The sequence below is a fragment of the Tyto alba genome, unplaced genomic scaffold, assembly GCF_018691265.1.
Source record: "Tyto alba isolate M040663 unplaced genomic scaffold, T.alba_DEE_v4.0 Super-Scaffold_16, whole genome shotgun sequence".
NCBI classification, from domain to species: Eukaryota; Metazoa; Chordata; class Aves; order Strigiformes; family Tytonidae; genus Tyto; species Tyto alba.
The window spans coordinates 24,755,137-24,772,127 of NW_024881278.1; the positions used below are offsets into that span (position 1 = coordinate 24,755,137).

Consider the following 16,991-nt stretch of genomic DNA (forward strand, 5'->3'; position numbering starts at 1 on the left):
CAATGTGTCCTCTTTCAGTTTCGCGCTGCAGCAGAGGTTTGAAATAAAATCATTCTCAAATACAAAATTCTAGTCCTGGACAATGATTGTGGGTTACAACTGGAGTAAGTGAGCACTGGGAATTTTCTTTCCCCCCTCCCCTAAATGAATGAAAACCTGGCAAAATTTTGACAACCCTTTGTCAATGACTTATGACAAGCCAGATGCCCACAGTGTTTGGAAACTGGGTAATAAATAGCAAATGCAAATCATCAGCTACAGAGTGTGCAGCTGGCCTGTTTGCACAGGCAAACAGGCAGAAGCCACACCTGCCTCATGGTTAGGTGCCTCACTGAACAGCTCCCGAAAATGTGTTCAATTAGAGAGGTGTGTATTTAAATCGCTGCAGCAACCGTCTGCTTACTGTGAAATATGGCTGGAATCCTTAAAGAGGGACCTCGTTTCTGGAGAAAACTTTCAAATATATTAGCCTGAAACATAACTTCTGTAATCTCAGATTTGTTTTCATACATGACTGCTAACAGGGAAAGATTTTTTTTTACTTTTTAATGAGGGATTTTTAACCTGGTGTTGGGAAGTCATGATACTGTTTTGGTGGGGTTTTTTGGCACGCCTCTATTTTTTTGTGACAGTGGATTGTATCGTCATACATGCAGAATTATGACTTTGCCTTTACACTGCGGGAAAGAAGCCCTGTAAAATGCAGTATCGCTCAGTAGTACCAAAAGGAACATAGGAAATTACAGGCCAAGTAAATTTCTTTTTGTATAAATGTTCTCTCTTTTCAAGTTTGCTTCAGTGTGAAAGTCCCTCTTTAAGGTAAGGCCTTCAGTATGGGGAAAATGTCAAGGTAGGTCCATTTTTAGGCCTAATAACCTTGAGGTGTCCCTTCAGTTTCATAATATATTTCCATTCAGTCATCAGTGCATGGCAATGAGCATTTAGCAGATGGGCACGCAAGGGGCTATACTGCATGCTTTTGCATGAAGTGTTACTGCTTAGGCGAAACACTGGGGAGTGATCTTGAGACCTCAGACCCTCATGTACCATTGTTAAACATCGCACATTATGTACTCTCCACTTGCTGCAGGCATTTCAGGCACAGGAAAACAGTGGGCTTCCTTCTGAGAAATTAATCACTGTGGTGATTAACACTGGTGTACAAAAGAAGGTTTAGAAACAGGGAATAATCTATATTTGTCAGAATGGTTAGCATATATCCTTTAGAAAAACTAAAGAAAAATTGATGTGGACTTTTGGGACAGCCTTTTTATTATCAACAGCCATAACGGTCGAAGTCCAACACTCTTTTGCACACTGCCACTGCCATGGGGTATCATGAATTAGAATATCTAATGTTAGCTGGTTCCTAAAAGTTACATTTTTCTGCTACTGATTCAAGTGTTAGCCAGGTCACTGCTGACTGAGAAGCTTTGGCTGTTGGCAGGCAATGAGGTTTGAGATCTAAGTTGAGCTTGCAGTAGACAGCTCTGAATAGCAGTACCATAACTGCCTGCAACATAGGTCATACTGATTGGTCTAGCATGTGGCTGAGCACGGCAGAGAAGTCTGTAGCTCTTCAGCCTCTTCCCTCAACAAAGTAAAGGACCTTGGTTTCCAAAGCTTCAGCCAGCTTGGCACTCTGTACAGCCACTATATTTCCTCAGAGTGTAAGTATATATCTTTTGAGGAGCTTATGTGCAGCTTGTATCACAACTTAGAGAAATCAAGTGTAAATGAGCTGGCAATTTTAAAGGATTTCAGTGTTGTTTGTTTGGATGAACAAGGTTCTGTTTTCCCAGAATTTACTCATTCTGTTAGTTTTATTTTTTGGTTTTTTATTCTCTTCAGCATCAGTGCCTGCAGCAGCTGTTTTTAGCTGTGATTGCCACAACACTGGAATTACAGAAGTTTGAAACCTACCTCCCATCACTGCAGGTTCCCAAATATTTATAAGTTAAACAACTTTTATTATGCATCTTTTGATTCTGTACTGGGGATCCCAGCAGTATTTCTTTGGTTTTGTTGAGTCCTGGTCTTACAGCACTAAAATCTTTTCATACTGAATAATTAGGTTCATTTAACCATCTGTTAAATGTACATTGTTAAGGGGTGCCCATTGGAATGGAGTGATAAGCAGACAGAGTGTTCCTGCTTTCCTTTTGTGCTTCCTCAGAATAGGACAAATTCTGTCTCACTTTTTGGCTGCTTTAGTCTCCAGTGCTATTTTCAGAAAGTAAACTAAACCATAAAGTGAAATCATCCTATCATGGTTACTTACAGTACATTCTTAAGCGTTCAAACAGAAATGTTTTATTTTTATATTAATGTAGATAATAAATTATATTCCTGGGTTGGGCCTGGTTTTGATGTCATCAAAAGCCAGTGAAAAAACACCAGGTGATTTAAGAAGCGGTAGCATCTGGCTCTTTATGAGACACTGGAGAGGAATTTACCAGAAAAAAGTGAAGACTCGTCAGAGGCTGGCAGTCCATGATTAGTCCCATTCACAACTGGAGTCTTGTGAACATAGAGTATAAGAAGAGCTTTGGCTTTGCGTTTATTTCTCATGCAGAACCTTTTGTATTAGCAGTATACCATGCTAATGTGACTGTAGAGTTAACAACAGTGTCTTTCTGGGATGTTCATCCAAAATGGGCAGCAAAAATTGCTCACACTTCAACATACTAGTGCAAAACTTAATTCCTTTGACATATGCACTAATATGCAGATGATGGACTGAAGCAGCTGTTGTGTAGGCACTTATCTTCAGTAGCAGGGCAGGGAAGGTGTCTTTAAATGGTAAGGAATCCTAGCACTTAATTAACTGCTTTTTTCCTGTTGTTATGCTGCTGTACTGTTACAAGAGATTTTGTTGCTGTGGAGGCACAGACCTTGTACTGATCCCCTCCACAGCATGCTCCAGGAGTCATATGCTTAATTTAGGCAGGATGAGAGAAACACTCAGTCTAGATATTTATGAAAAACCATAGCTGCACATCTTGTTCCTTGATTTACATACCATATTCATGTTTGTAAAGGACCTACAGAACAATGCTTCCCTTTGCTTAATTATTGAGTGTGGAAAAGAGTAAGTTGAAGATCATAGATAGGTTTGGGCTGAAAGGGACCAATAAGTCCATCTAGTTCCAACCCCTCTGCCACGGGCAGGGACATCTTTCACTATACCAGGTTGTTCAAAGCCCCCCCATCCAACCTGGCCTTGAACACTTCCAGGGAGGGGGCAGCCAAAACCTCTCTGGGCAACCTGTTCCAGTGTCTTACCACCCTCACAGTGAAGAATTTCTTCCTCACATCTAATCTAAATCTACTCTCTTTCAGTTTAAAACCATTACCCTTTGTCCTGTTGCTACATGTCCTTGTAAGAAGTCCTTCCCCAGCTTTACTCTAGCCCACTTTAAGTACCGGAAGGCTGCTTATAAGGTATCCCTGGAGCCTTCTTTTCTCCAGGCTGAACAACCCTAACTCTCTCAGCCTGTCTTCATAAGGAAGGTGCTCCAGCCTTCTGATCATCTTCGTGGCCTCCTGGACCCACTCAAGCAGGGCCATATCCTTCTTATGTTGGGGGCCTCAGAGCTGGACACAGCACTGCAGGTGAGGTCTCCCAAGAGCAGAACAGTGGGGGAGAATCCCCTCCCTCGACCTGCTGGCCACACTTCTCTTGATGCAGCCCAGGGTACAGCTGGCTTTCTGGGCTGCAAACAAACATTGCCAGGTCATGTTAAGGTTCTCGTCAACCAATACCCCCAAGTCCTTCTCCTCAGGGCTGCTCTCAATCCACTCATCACCCAGCCTGTATTTGTGCTTGAGATTGCCCAACCCATGTGCAGGACCTTGCACTTGGCCTTGTGAAGTTCATGAGGTTTGCACGGGCCCACCTCTCCAGCCTGTCCAGGTCCCTCTGGATGGCATCCCTTCCCTCCAGTGTGTCGACTGCACCACACAGCTCGGTGTCGTCAGCAAACTTGCTGATGGTGCACTCACACACACTGTCCGTGCCACCAACAAAGATGTTTACCAACACGAGCCCTAATACCCATGACTGCCCATGACTCTATGAAGTGTTGTGTTTATATTTGACAGGAACGAGAAGAAAGAGAAATTGAATTTGTGCCCTCAGATGCGCAATAACCACGTGAGTTCCCAGCAAGATGAGTTTCCCACTGTGCAAAAAGCTATATAAATGAGAGACAGTCAAGAGATCATAGATAATGATAGACAGAGAGATCACAATCCATGTATAGGAGAAAAAAAATAGGTATAAAATTAGATGCATACTGAGAAAACTATTTAAGCTCAAAGCAGATCAGTAGCAGAACCTAGAATGAAACCTGTATCACTACAAACTCTGTTATGTGTTACTGCACTCTTTTAATAAAACTGTGTTCCAAAAAAGCAGTTCCATTGTCTGGAGGAAGGGTGGAAAGGAGATCTACTGAGATGCAGAAGTAATAGGCATTCATGCATAACTGTGCAATGCCTTTTTTTTTTTTTCCGTCTACAACTTGTATGAGTATGTGCATTGGTTTAAAAAAAAAAATACATCAGCATCATCTACTTTCTAAAAAGTCATGTACATCTTTATTGTGATTTAAAAACATAGACTTCAAAATATCATCTCTAACAATTCAGTAGTCTTAGAATTAAAACAACACTAGCTTTCTCCATTTGTGTAAGGTGAGACCTACTATACCATTTCTCTGTATGAAAGCCTGTCATATGCATCATCCATGTCAAACTAAAAGCTTTATTCTTAATGAGCTAGAGATCATCATCAAAGAGCGTGAGTTTCCCAAAATGTTTTGAAGAAGGCCGTCTTGCTGAAAACTCTAGCATTCCTGCTCTACGTCCTGTAGTGCAAACCATTGTAGTGTGTAGCCGTCTTGGAATGATACTTCCACTGTAGATGCTTGCTGTTACCTTTCTTGCTGTAGTGTTTCTTTGTGTCCAGCATTACAATGAACATGTCCATGCCTCCTCAGTAGAGGAGGGGATCAAAATCACAAGATATTGCTATATATTTGTAATTTCATAACATATTCATAAAGCTTTTCATAATGCGTTACTTCTCTGTAATTAGGTGGGATAGGTGACAGTAGGCAGAATAAAACATTGGAAAGTCGGTTGGTCAGTATTTATCCAGGATACATGGCAGAGATATGAATCTTGAAATATTTAATGACATCATTCACCTATTCATTAGCATCCAAGTCTCCTTAATTTATTCCCTGTTTTTGTGATTGTTTAAAGAAGGGAAAGCAAAGTAAAGCTATTGATGTTTTACAAAATAAATGTGGTCAGGTATCCCAGTGCACTGCTAGACTATCTGTATTTGGGTAATTTTTCAGTAATTTATGTGATGTCTCCTGGTAGCCACTGGAATTCTAGGGATGTGTGCCCTGGACTTAACAACTCTCCTGCATCACTTTTTTTCTCATTGAAAGTCAGCTTCATTTTATGGGTATAGCCAGTCCTTTGAGCTAAAGTACTAGTGGTCAGGAAGACAAAAAGGCTTCTACATATGTATTTGAGGACTCACTTAGCATGTGGCAGATGCACCAGTCCTGACTGCTGTAACAACAATGGTTAAAAAGCAATTTCAGGAGAACATGACTGAAAATGGACTAATCTTGGATGTGTGCCAGGATGTAGGAGGGGAGGTGACACTGGTGATTATGACCTTAGAGCAGCTGAGGATATCAACGGAGGCTTGACAATATAATGTGAATTAGAGAGGTACACATAAAATCTGTACTGCAGAGTGGATCATACAATTTGCAATAGGAATTGTGTTGTGCAGATGAAGGGTATTTTCATAGGAGTGTTCCATTATTTTCTCTTCTTCTATTTCCACTCCTCCCCAAGAAGGAATAGAAAATTGTTTCCCATGTAGTTAAACCCTCAAAGAAACCTATCATAAGAGAAAAATATAGTGTAGAAATTCAGAAGTTGGCACTCTTCCCCTGCAGTTTTTTTCACTCTAAAAACTTCATGTATTCTCCCGTAGCATAGCTTATGTGCAGTGGTTATGTCATGATTAAGTCCTAATGGAAGTAAGCCCTGATAAGGTGGACAAGATGGATCTTGAGGGTAAAGGACTAACAAGTGGGAAGATGTAGTGTTGACTTCATCTGCAGCTCCTGTGAAAACTATCTCCATTGAAGTTTTACACAGAGATAGCTGTTGTGCTTTAGCAATCAGGCTACGAACAAAGGAGGTTTGGTACATACAGCTTTAGTGCTGTGTACTCGTTCATGCTAAAACCATACCCAAGTATGGCCACAAGGGCCAACAGTCTTAGAGCAACTTCTTCTGGGTGAGGTTCATTGCGCAGACTGCGAACATGGTGTGGCTGTCAGTGAACCTGCGGATCTCTGATTTTGTTTGCCTTGCTGTTTGTTTTGTTGTGGTGGTTTTGGGGTGTAGGATAGGAGAAAGGCTGTGCAACATTGAGATATGAAGGCTGGCATCCTGACCATGTAATCATTAAATGTTTGTACCCTCTAATTGTTTAGGTTATTCCTCCTTCCTACTTGACCCATTTCACATTACTAGGAAAGATACATACTGTTTTAGTATAAGGGTGGTTTCACCTTACTGGATCACAAATGATCCCTTTTAAAATTCATAGTTCTGTGAAATAGCTTGGTGTTTATCAAATGTCTGTATACTTCCATAACAGATTAAATTGCAAACTGCATAGGTTGGCATGCTCTTCAAATACTGTTTCACTATCTATTAACATATTTATTGAATGGAGTTTTTTCCCACTTCTTTCTCTTAATTTGTTGTCCTTTACATCTAAAGAAAGCATAATCTAGGAGCACAAAATCCCACCCTCTGCTTGGAAGTAGTGAATGTTGTTATACTTGTAAAAACTACTTGGATTCAAACCCCTTTTTATCATCATAACCTTCAGCTGAATATACTGCACCTCATGGGTGGTCTGTTGTAACTCTTCCATGTGTGGATAGAGTAATTAAAATGTCTTAAAAATTCAATAACTTGTAAAGTTATTCTGATAACATACATTTCATATCTTCTGAAATAAGTCATTCTAGGAAATATTTCTAATAATGATTTGGATTCCCAAGGCATGCAAATACTGTGAAGAGGCATCACCAGGATAAACAGAAAGACAGGCCTAAAGTGGTGTGCTTCTCAGCCTGTTTCTTTCACAGGATTCATATTGAATTTCTGCATACATAGAAAAAGTTATGTGTGAAAGTGAGTATTCATTACAGTTGGTCTCGACTTTTCATAAATGTGTAGTAGCTTCTAAAAAGAGATCCAATCATGGGTGAAAAGTGATCCTTGCCTGTGCTGCAGATTTTTTTATCATAATAAAGAAAAGTGATTGAGAGGATAGTGATATGTGAGGTTAGCCACATAACCTTGCGCATCAAACCAGTTTGTTTGAGGTCTTGAGTCTCCATTTGTCTTGAAAAAAATAATCAGAAAAACTTATCAGTGACAAGGTAAATACAAATCATTTAAACTCTGATCATCCTGATCTAAGAATTTCTTCTTGATAATACTGTGTCAAATGAAGGAATCATTTCTTACTGAAGCAAAATTCTGGATAAAATTAAATGTTACTCTGTAATACATATGAGAAGGTGTGACTCCTGCTGTGTGTCCCATTCTTGCTACTCTGCTGTCCTCTTCTCCTGTAACTGCACACCAAAAGTTGCAGCAGATCCCTGCCCAGATTTAATGTGCCTGTTGTGTTTGATGTGCTGCTGATGCAGCCGGGCACTGCACTGGAAGCTCCTCAAATGAATGACAAACTCCAGGATTTCACTGTGGGCCTGCAAAAATATGAAGAGGCATCAAGCACTGCTACTGACAGAAAATTGCAGTGAAAGAAAGTTGAAGATATTTCATTCACTTACATAGAAAGGTCAATCTACATCTGTATTTCTGTGCTGACTATCTCACTGTGAAAATCATGAATGATCTTTGTATATATTTTGTGTCAAAATGTCCACTTGCTAAAAAATATCAGAGCATGGTATTTTTTTCTTCCAACATACTGGTTCATTGTTATAATGATCATTTCTGGCCTCACTTACTTGCATTGGCTGTCTGTTCTGGATTAGCTCCTCATTCTACTAAACTAAACAGAAATCTGTTAACTGATTTAAAGAGGATTCTTATAGTTCTATCTAAACAGCATATTGTGCATTTGTAGATTAAAATACAAAACCTAAGCTTCTGTGGCAGTGTTGTTTTCTAGCCACCACTTCCATCTTTCTTTCACCTCCTCTGAGTAGCCCTTGAACCCGCTGGACAATTCCAGCCCAGTTTAGTGGAGCCATTGAGCTGACAAAGGACTTGAAAGAGTTCCAATGATTTTCTGCAAATTAAATGAAAATAAATAATGGAGTAGAGAGAGATAGCTCTTAATGCTTCCAAGCTGGAGAATTCATTTAATCCTTACTAGGCAGAAGAGTGTCCACTGAGCCTCTTGGCCTCATGACAAAACTGATGAGGTGCCCAAGCTTTGCTGAGTTCCTGAGTTTGGAACACCCTCTATCAGGTGCCTTCTTACAAGAATTTCTGTGGCTTTTCAATACCAAAGGCTCCTGTCATTCACATTTGGTTCATGTGAATAATGGAAGGAATGGAATGGCAAGTTCTAACTTTCTTAATGTATTTTCAGTAATAAGAACATCAACGTAGATTTCTTTTTTCGCTGCTACAATTCATATAGTCATTTAAGAGGCAATTTTGGTAATCCTTGACACTAGAAGACTTATTAAACATGTTTTGGAGGTTTTTTAAACTTTGTGACTGCAGGTAGAAAACTAATTTTTTATTGAAATGGCAGTAAAAATAAAACCAGTTCATAAAACCACTGTTTAATATGTGCTTATTAACAGCATATGAAGTTCCTTCTAATCTTTTAGTAATTATGTGAAGAGATTTAAGGAAAAAAGCATTATGACTCATAAAATGATGCACCTTTGTCCAAAGTTGTACAGGCCAACTAGGAAAGCTGATTAAATTGTAGTTTATGAAGAGATAGTCTTTTAAAATTTCCAATATCCTTAGATCTTCAAACAGAAGCAGTAATCTTTGAATAGAATAAAACATGACTTTGACTTAAATATCATCACCCTTGATGCATAGTAGGTCATGTTAATATTTATTAATTCAATATTTATGTATCTTAAGTGTTACATCTTATCAGATTGTATCACCCACACAAAGCAAGCCCACCATGTCTCCCAGGATTAGCAGGTCACACTAGGTCAGTGCTCAGATGGGAGACCAGTGAAGCATTCACACTGTTGGGGAAAAAAAAAAAAAAACAAAACAGCTAGTCAGCACATTTGCTGCACAAGAGGTAGTGAGTCGCTATTTCTTCTCACTATCAAGGATACTGTGCTCGTGGAGAAGCCACCTTTCAGATGAGATTTAGAACTGGAGTAATGTAATTTTTAGTCCTTGCAAGTGCTGTGGCACTGCTGCTGCTCTTTGTCGGAGGGAGACGGACTGCCCACACGCTGCCTGCAGTAGAGCAGTTTCAGTGCAGCGTGGAATTTGGCACCTATTGTTGGAAGCTCCTGGGTAGCTGCTGTGCCCCTGCTCTCGTGTAGCATTGACACGTGCTGAACACAAGCTGTTTGGGTAGTCTAGAGAGAAAAAAAGTAGCATCTGAAACATAATCGAATTTCTGTGTGTTTGGGTGGACAGCTGTGGTTTCAGGGATTCTTTTTTTTCCTAATAAACATAGTTTCTTCAGTCATCTGAAATTGAAAAGTATTACCTGGAAAAAAGTTTGAAAAGTTACAATAATGTGTCCCAAAGTCTCAGGTGTTGCAGGCTAAATAAACACAATCCCACCCATTTAATTACTATATTTTTAATGATGCATTTGCTGGCCAATTAAATATTTTTCCTTTTGTCTTCATGATTCTTTTAATGTTCAAAGTTCAATAATAGCTGCACTCTGTTTCCTTCATATACTCTGCTTACCTTGCAGATCTTCTTTCTTTTCTTGGCTTCTCTGCTAGGAGATAGCCACAGCCCTTTATAATTTCATCCTGAGCGCTCATGCTGCAACTATGTATTGGTTCATGCTGGTGGCCTATAGACTATTCACAGTGCATGTACATTAAAATAGCAATAGTAGCAGAAATGTCACCAGACCTGTTTCGTCTTAGCAGATGGAACCTTGCAAAATAGTCATAGCTTCAGGAAAAAACTGCCTAAGTTGCTAAGGAGGGTTTCTCAAATAAATCTTTCTGTTGAAAAAAAGCACTTGTTATGAACTCTACCTTTTCTCTTGTATGGCTTAATCCACTCACTTTTGTTCCCTGTGATTTATTTAATCTCACTTCATCATTTGGTTACTTAGAGGCTTGCTAGGGTATCCTTGCAATTTTAGGTTGCTCCATACTTTTCCAGTTAATAAATTGGGTGATTTACATCTATGCTGCCAAAAACGACATGGAATTGTTTACAAATCTGAGAAAGTAAAAACTTCTATTTCCTTTTTGGTCTTGAAGGCATATTTTAAGACATGCTAGACTTTTAAATCTATGCAAATATTTTTGGTGATTGTTTCAGAAGTATTTAGGATTTGAAGTTCTACTGGAGGCACAATTATTTTTAATCAGTGGGGTTTAGGTACACCAGTGTTGGAACAGTTTTTCACATGTACTTATCTGTACTCTTTTTCACCTAGCACCTTCAAAAATCTTAGCGATGGTTCTCTGGAAAAATGTAGCTATTGGAAGTTAATTGCCCCTGATAGGCTTTGGGGAATTTGTCATCTTATTCTTTTAGCTTCCACAAGGAAATAACACTTTTCACAAATACGTTTAGTATGAAAACCTGAAAATAATATATGTTGTATTTGTTCTCAGCTAGTCCAGAGCTTATTTGCCCTGGATAGCTGATAGTTAAAGTGTAAGTGTAGTCATATTTCTCTTGTGTATAATACAGTTCTGAATTTGAATTCTACTTTTTACAAATACTCACTTACCCCCTTCTGCTCTAGTGACTGTTTCTGTAGAAAATTCATTGTATGAGAGTGTGAAAATACTACAGTAGGATATGGAGAACAAGAGGAATGTAGACGTAATTGCAAGGTAGTGCATTTTAAAATGTATAATAAATTTCATTCTTATTTTGCAGTATTTGCCCAAATGACTGGGAAAAAACATAAAGCCCAAAGCCATGTCCCTCACACTTTATGCAGTTCAGAGTATATGGGTCACATACAGCTTATGTCCAGTCTTCATGTACAAAGTAAATATTATGTATGTAAACAATATAAACATACACATATATATAGAGATTTGTTAAGTCCATATTCCTTTCCTTTTAATGGAATTTTGTGGGTAGAAGATGTAGATTTTTGGTTGCCTGCATTTAGAAAGTACTTGTTTTACAAGTGAGAGTCTATTGCATTTATAGACCTTTTTTTCCCTATGTCTATAAAGTTGTTACAAACAATATAGGTGAAGGTTGCAATGACCATTTTACAATTGTGAGAAAGAAAACTACTTGGTTTAGTGCCTCAGTATTGCTGATAAAGAAAATACATTCATATATATATTTTCTAGGAAAAAATACCTACATTGAAAAAAGGCATATATCCCATTTGGATTACATTAATATACTTTATGGTGTATCACTTTACAAGTCAAATAGCTATTCTATTTCTGGTATCATCTTAATCTCAGACATGTGCAGGATGGACACAAAGCTAGTTGTCAGTGTGCCTCCATTAGGTATCACTCAGGTATTGATTAGATTTCATGAAACAAAGAGGAAAGAGACTGTGTAAAGGAAAATGCTTGTTCTGGTTCCCTGAACCTGTACATGCCTGAAATACACTGCTAACATGTAAAAGATGAACAGTGCAGGTGCCAGGAGAATGACCGTGGGGAATGGTTTCCACTGCAGCCTTTAGTTTTTTTACATGTAAGTGGTGACAGATGGTCACGGTTGTGAGTGCCCTGAGGACAATGAGTTGGCCTCCCCAAGGCTGTCTCTAGTTAATGTGTCTTATCCCAAACAGAACATGCACAGTTGCACTTTGTTGGTCCAACTTCACTGAAAGAGCAAGATGCTTCAATGGAGAAATCCTGTTGCCACTGAAATAAAGAAGAGTTCTGAGGTGGATTTCTCTGGAGCCAGAATTTCACCCTTTGCCATGGTACTCTGATTGATGTTCAGCAGCATTAGGAAATCTGAGTTGCCGATGTGAAGCTCAAGGATTTTGGCCTGAGAGCTGTTGCGAGGTCTACATCCGATTTTAAAGCTGTGTGTAGTCAGATATAAGGAAACGGTTAACTGAGAGTTGAAACAGTAGGCTATATTGTGGGGAAATCGAGTAAATCAGTTGACTCCATGCCTCTGAAATGAGATCGTTATGTTCAAATCTAAGAGGAAACAGCCATACCACCTACTATGCCAAAGCCTTTTTTAAACTAGTCCTAATCTTAGCTTCCTGCTTTATCATCATACTGCTATTCCTTCGCCTGTCAGAGACCCATGAGTCTCTGGGAATTCATTTATAGTACTGCTTCTGTGGCCTCTCCCAAACTCATTTACAGTACTTGCTCCTGTAGCTTCTCTCATACATCTGTTATTCTTTGTGTGAAGTAGCTCCTCTTTTATTTCAATCATTCCAGAAAATTCAGCCTTTCGGGGGGATGGAGATGAGGGAGAGCACTTTTTATTTTACTGCGCTGTTTTACCATTCACCTTATTTGTATTTTTCTTCTCAGAAAACCAAAAGGGATGTAAATAACTTTGATCAAGACTTTACACGAGAAGAACCAGTATTAACGCTAGTGGATGAGACAATTATAAAACAAATCAATCAAGAAGAATTTAAAGGGTTCTCTTATTTTGGAGAAGAGCTACTGCCGTAGACAACGCTAGGCTGACAGATGAACGATGCTGCAAGAAGTGATTCTGAAGAGATCATCTAATTACTGAGACTCAGTAGATCAAGAACTACTTCTCTCACCCTGAGCCCATATCCCCAATTAAAGTATATATTTATTGTTTTTTTCCTTTAATCTTCTGACCTGAAAGCACTCTTAATTTCTGTCTCACAAAGCGATGCAAAATAATTTTGTATCAGAAATTGTAGATGTAACACACTGCCATATATTTGCAACTTTTATTCCTAAGATCTCCACAGAGGACAAAATTGGACCTTTTCCATGGAAAATGAAACTGTGCTATTAAAAGCGATTTAGCAGATCATGTTTTGTAAACATCATATGTATTTAAGCTAAGAAGGTGAGAACTGTTTCTTCTGCACCAATAGTTATGGTGAGATCTGTCCTTAGATGCAGAACAAATAAGTAATATGTTGCCCTTTGGTAAGCAAAGAATTCTGCCATCGTAGAGGTGTAACTCGCATTTATGAATTTATTGTGGTGAGGTACAAAATAAAGCTATCCAGAAAAAGAAGCACATTGATTAAGGCTTTTGATGAAGTTCCTCGTCCAATTTATGGAAAACTCTTAGGAATAAGAAGAGTCACAAAGACAACTGAAAATTTATTTAAAACAAGAAATAGATACTATAATGGATAGTTATTAAAGGGCTAAAGAAAAAAAAGCCTATAGTACTTTAACACAACTAGATATAGGCATTTTACAGTTTTTCAGGCAATTGGGTGTACTATCCATGTTTCCAAATTTAATATCCATTTAAATGAACCGTTAATGTGATGGCAAGCTTGAAAATGTTTACAGTTAATTTTACATTAAAAATTAATTATAAACATTATAAATTTGCCTTTTCCATTGTAGCTAAGTTGATAAATAATTTCTTATTTATATTTATTTTCTCAGCAGTGTGTTACTTTTGCACACTTTTACAAAACCATAATACTACTGTGTTTGTTGTTTTTTATGTTTAAAATCTAAAGAGAAATCTGCTTTTAGAAGACACAAAACAAGGCTACACATGCATTATGTGGAATTGTGTTAAAAAACTGAAGATCAAACATTCACAAACTGACATTATTGAAAGTTGTAAATTGAATTTTTTTGTGTATGAATTGAAATGGTAACTCATGTGGACAATATTACTAATGTGAAGTTACCTCCTGTAGATACGCTAACAGTGTTATGTACTTATATTTCCAGGAGTACCCTGTGGTTTGGTTTTTGGTTTGGTTTTTTTTTTTTTTTTTTTTTTGTGTACATGTATTGCTGAGGTCATTTTATTATATATTTTACTGGACTGAGTGAGCGGTCATTGGAATCCATTTTAATTGTTGCACATGGATTTCCAGCTGCACAAAAATATATATACTTGTGATTGGCAAAGTGGCACTAAAGAAGCTTTTTTGCCTTTTGTACAGGTGAGATTTTGTATATAGTGTTTGCTGCAAGGCCTGTGGAATTCATTGAATATAGAGGTATCAACTGCTGCATGTTCAGGCATACTATTAAAATGTTAGTCTATGAAAGAATAATTATAATAATGTCCATGTGCAATACTCTTGTATGTGTATTGGTTCAAGTTACTGTCAGAGAGATGAGGTTTTTGTTATAAAAGATGTAGACATATATTAAGCTATACTAAATCTCTTGTATAGTTCTCTTCAACTCTATTGTATCATGATAGAGCTCAGAAAGAGAAAGGAATGTTACAAATCGTGGTGGACAAAGTGTGAATCATTGGCTTTAAGAGATAATCTCGGACTCAAGCAGATGAGTTAGTTTGTGTCAGTTTTGTGTCTGGCTGCTCATAGCCTGTTACTGATGACAACATTCAGTTCCATTTTGTTTTGTTTTTAAAACTCAGGTGTAATTATTATATATATTCTTATGATGATTTCAAAATATTAAATATTATGATATATCAATTAATGTGTTGTCTGGCCTACAGGTGTAATAATGGATCAAGCCTTTAGTTTAATTTAATTTATCTTCAGTAATCTTTTGTACTGGGAAAAGACTAGCTTCTGGAGCTGAGTACCAGCACAGAAACAGCTTAATGATTGCATCATCTCAATGTTTAAATTTCTTTCTCTTTTAGAAATATATTGTAGAACTGCCCATCAATTTGAGTCTCGCCACTGGCTCTGTTTACTTCTCATCACAGTTAGCTTTTGACATCCAGGCAAGAACTGACCACAATGCTAAAGTGTTCTTTTCCATAGGTGAGTAGACTGGCTAGGAAGACAAATTATCAGATAGTGCACTACTGTTTGTACAACAAGAGGCCTTTACACAAATCTCTGAGCATTTATTTTGAAGGAATAAAAGCGTCCCATAAAGCTTTTGTAAGCAAGCTAAGTAGTCTGTATTCCTGTTTCTAACAAAAATAATTAGCAAATGTTTGTATTTCAAGAGGCCTCAGCACCTGCAAAGTTTTGTAGGATGCTAAGAGAAAAGCAACGGAGATAAAACTTTTGCATGGGCAGATATTTCTTCAATATAAATAGTTAGATCCTCTGCACTGGGTTTACATCAGAAGGTTTGTCTGTTACCTTGAACATTTTTTAAAGATAATTCTTAAAAATGGACATTCTGTTACATTTCTGCCTGTTCCGTAAAATCTTTCCTGTTCCTTCTTTGTAAAATGAGTGCAAAATGCCAAAAAAATTATTAATAATAATAATAATTCTAAAGAATCCATTGTTTCTTGTTTTTCCTCCCAAATAGACTGTATTAAAAAAATGGAAACACATTTTTCTCCATAGGGTGAAAAATAATTCTCTCCAAAAAAGGCTTACAAATTACCTCTTTTTAAATTATGTGCAGAATAGTTCTGGCTAAATATAAAATGTATTCGGGGGGGGGGGGGTAGGTTTTTTTTTATTGTGAGGATTTATTTGTACAGAATTTTTTTCTTATGGATGTAATTTGAATCTCTTGCCATTCATTAGTGTTATTTCATCGTAAACATTATTACTGTGCCAAATGTACTGTATTCAAAAGGATGTGAATGTGTATTGTTTCGGAACCTAATAAATACAGTGATGTTAAATCTTATTTTTTTCCCCAAAGTTTTCCTGAGTATTTCCTAATGAGGAAGAAAGAAAGATGAAGGATGAATATTTTTCCTGTTACATGTTGTACAAAATACTGTGAGCTTGTCTTTTAGGGGTGGACTTTTGGTAAAGGAAGGATTTGCTAACAAGAGCCTCATCTGTGAAGCACTAAACTCTCCAAGAAACACACAGGTAACAGTGCGTGAACACTATTTATCTTGGGCAATATAACATTTACCTCAAAAACACCAAGCAGGTGAGTTTACAGTCTTTTTCTGCTTTCCAACTTCATAACGTTCTGTTCTGATCCCAGCATTCTGTTTATCTGCATTGTTAAAACTCACTTCAGTAGCGTACTTTGTGTACAGACATGTGAGACTGCTTTAGTCTTTAATTGGATTGATTAGAGGGATTAATAGTGTGCATTAGTTTAATTAATTAGGGTCATAGACCTTATTAAATGATTTATTTCAGTTAATCTGTCAATGTGACACTGTCTGAAATATTTCAATATTTAATCATGTTTCAATTTGCACATTAAACACTTTCCATTTTCATGGTCTAAAATTCTTAACTTCTGTTTCAGTAGATCATCTATCAGCATACTCTGGCAGTAATTCCAGTTCACAATCTCCAGTTAGTATACCTAACTACTAGGTATACTAACTAGCTTTATTAAAAAAAATGTATTAGCATTATTATTATTATCATTATCATTATTGTTGTTGTTGTTGTTATTATTATTGTTGTTGTTGTTGTTATTGTTGTTGTTGTTGTTGTTGTTGTTGTTGTTGTTGTTGTTGTTGTTATTATTATTATTATTATTATTATTATTATTATTATTATTATTATTATTATTATTATTATTATTATTATTATTATTATTATTATTATTATTATAAGAGTGTTTTCTGTTCAAATTGCAGTTTTTGCATAAAGCTCCATTTTTTCCTTCATGCTGAGTCTTCTCAAAGTCACTGAACAT

General features: G+C 37.3%; 1 protein-coding gene across 2 annotated transcripts in view; it reads left to right on the forward strand.

Moving 5' to 3' along the window:
- Positions 1-16,007, forward strand: part of PRKCE (protein kinase C epsilon) — a 300,249-nt gene extending 284,242 nt beyond the window's left edge. The window contains exon 15 of one of the 2 annotated variants that reach the window (XM_032985267.2): positions 790-819. In XM_032985267.2, coding sequence (XP_032841158.1) covers positions 790-804 — 15 coding nt within the window. In that variant the 3' untranslated portion in view covers positions 805-819. Of the gene's footprint in view, positions 1-789; positions 820-12,770 lie in introns of those variants that run through there. The other variant, XM_032985266.2, reaches the window with a different exon arrangement.
- Positions 16,008-16,991: the final 984 nt, after the last annotated feature.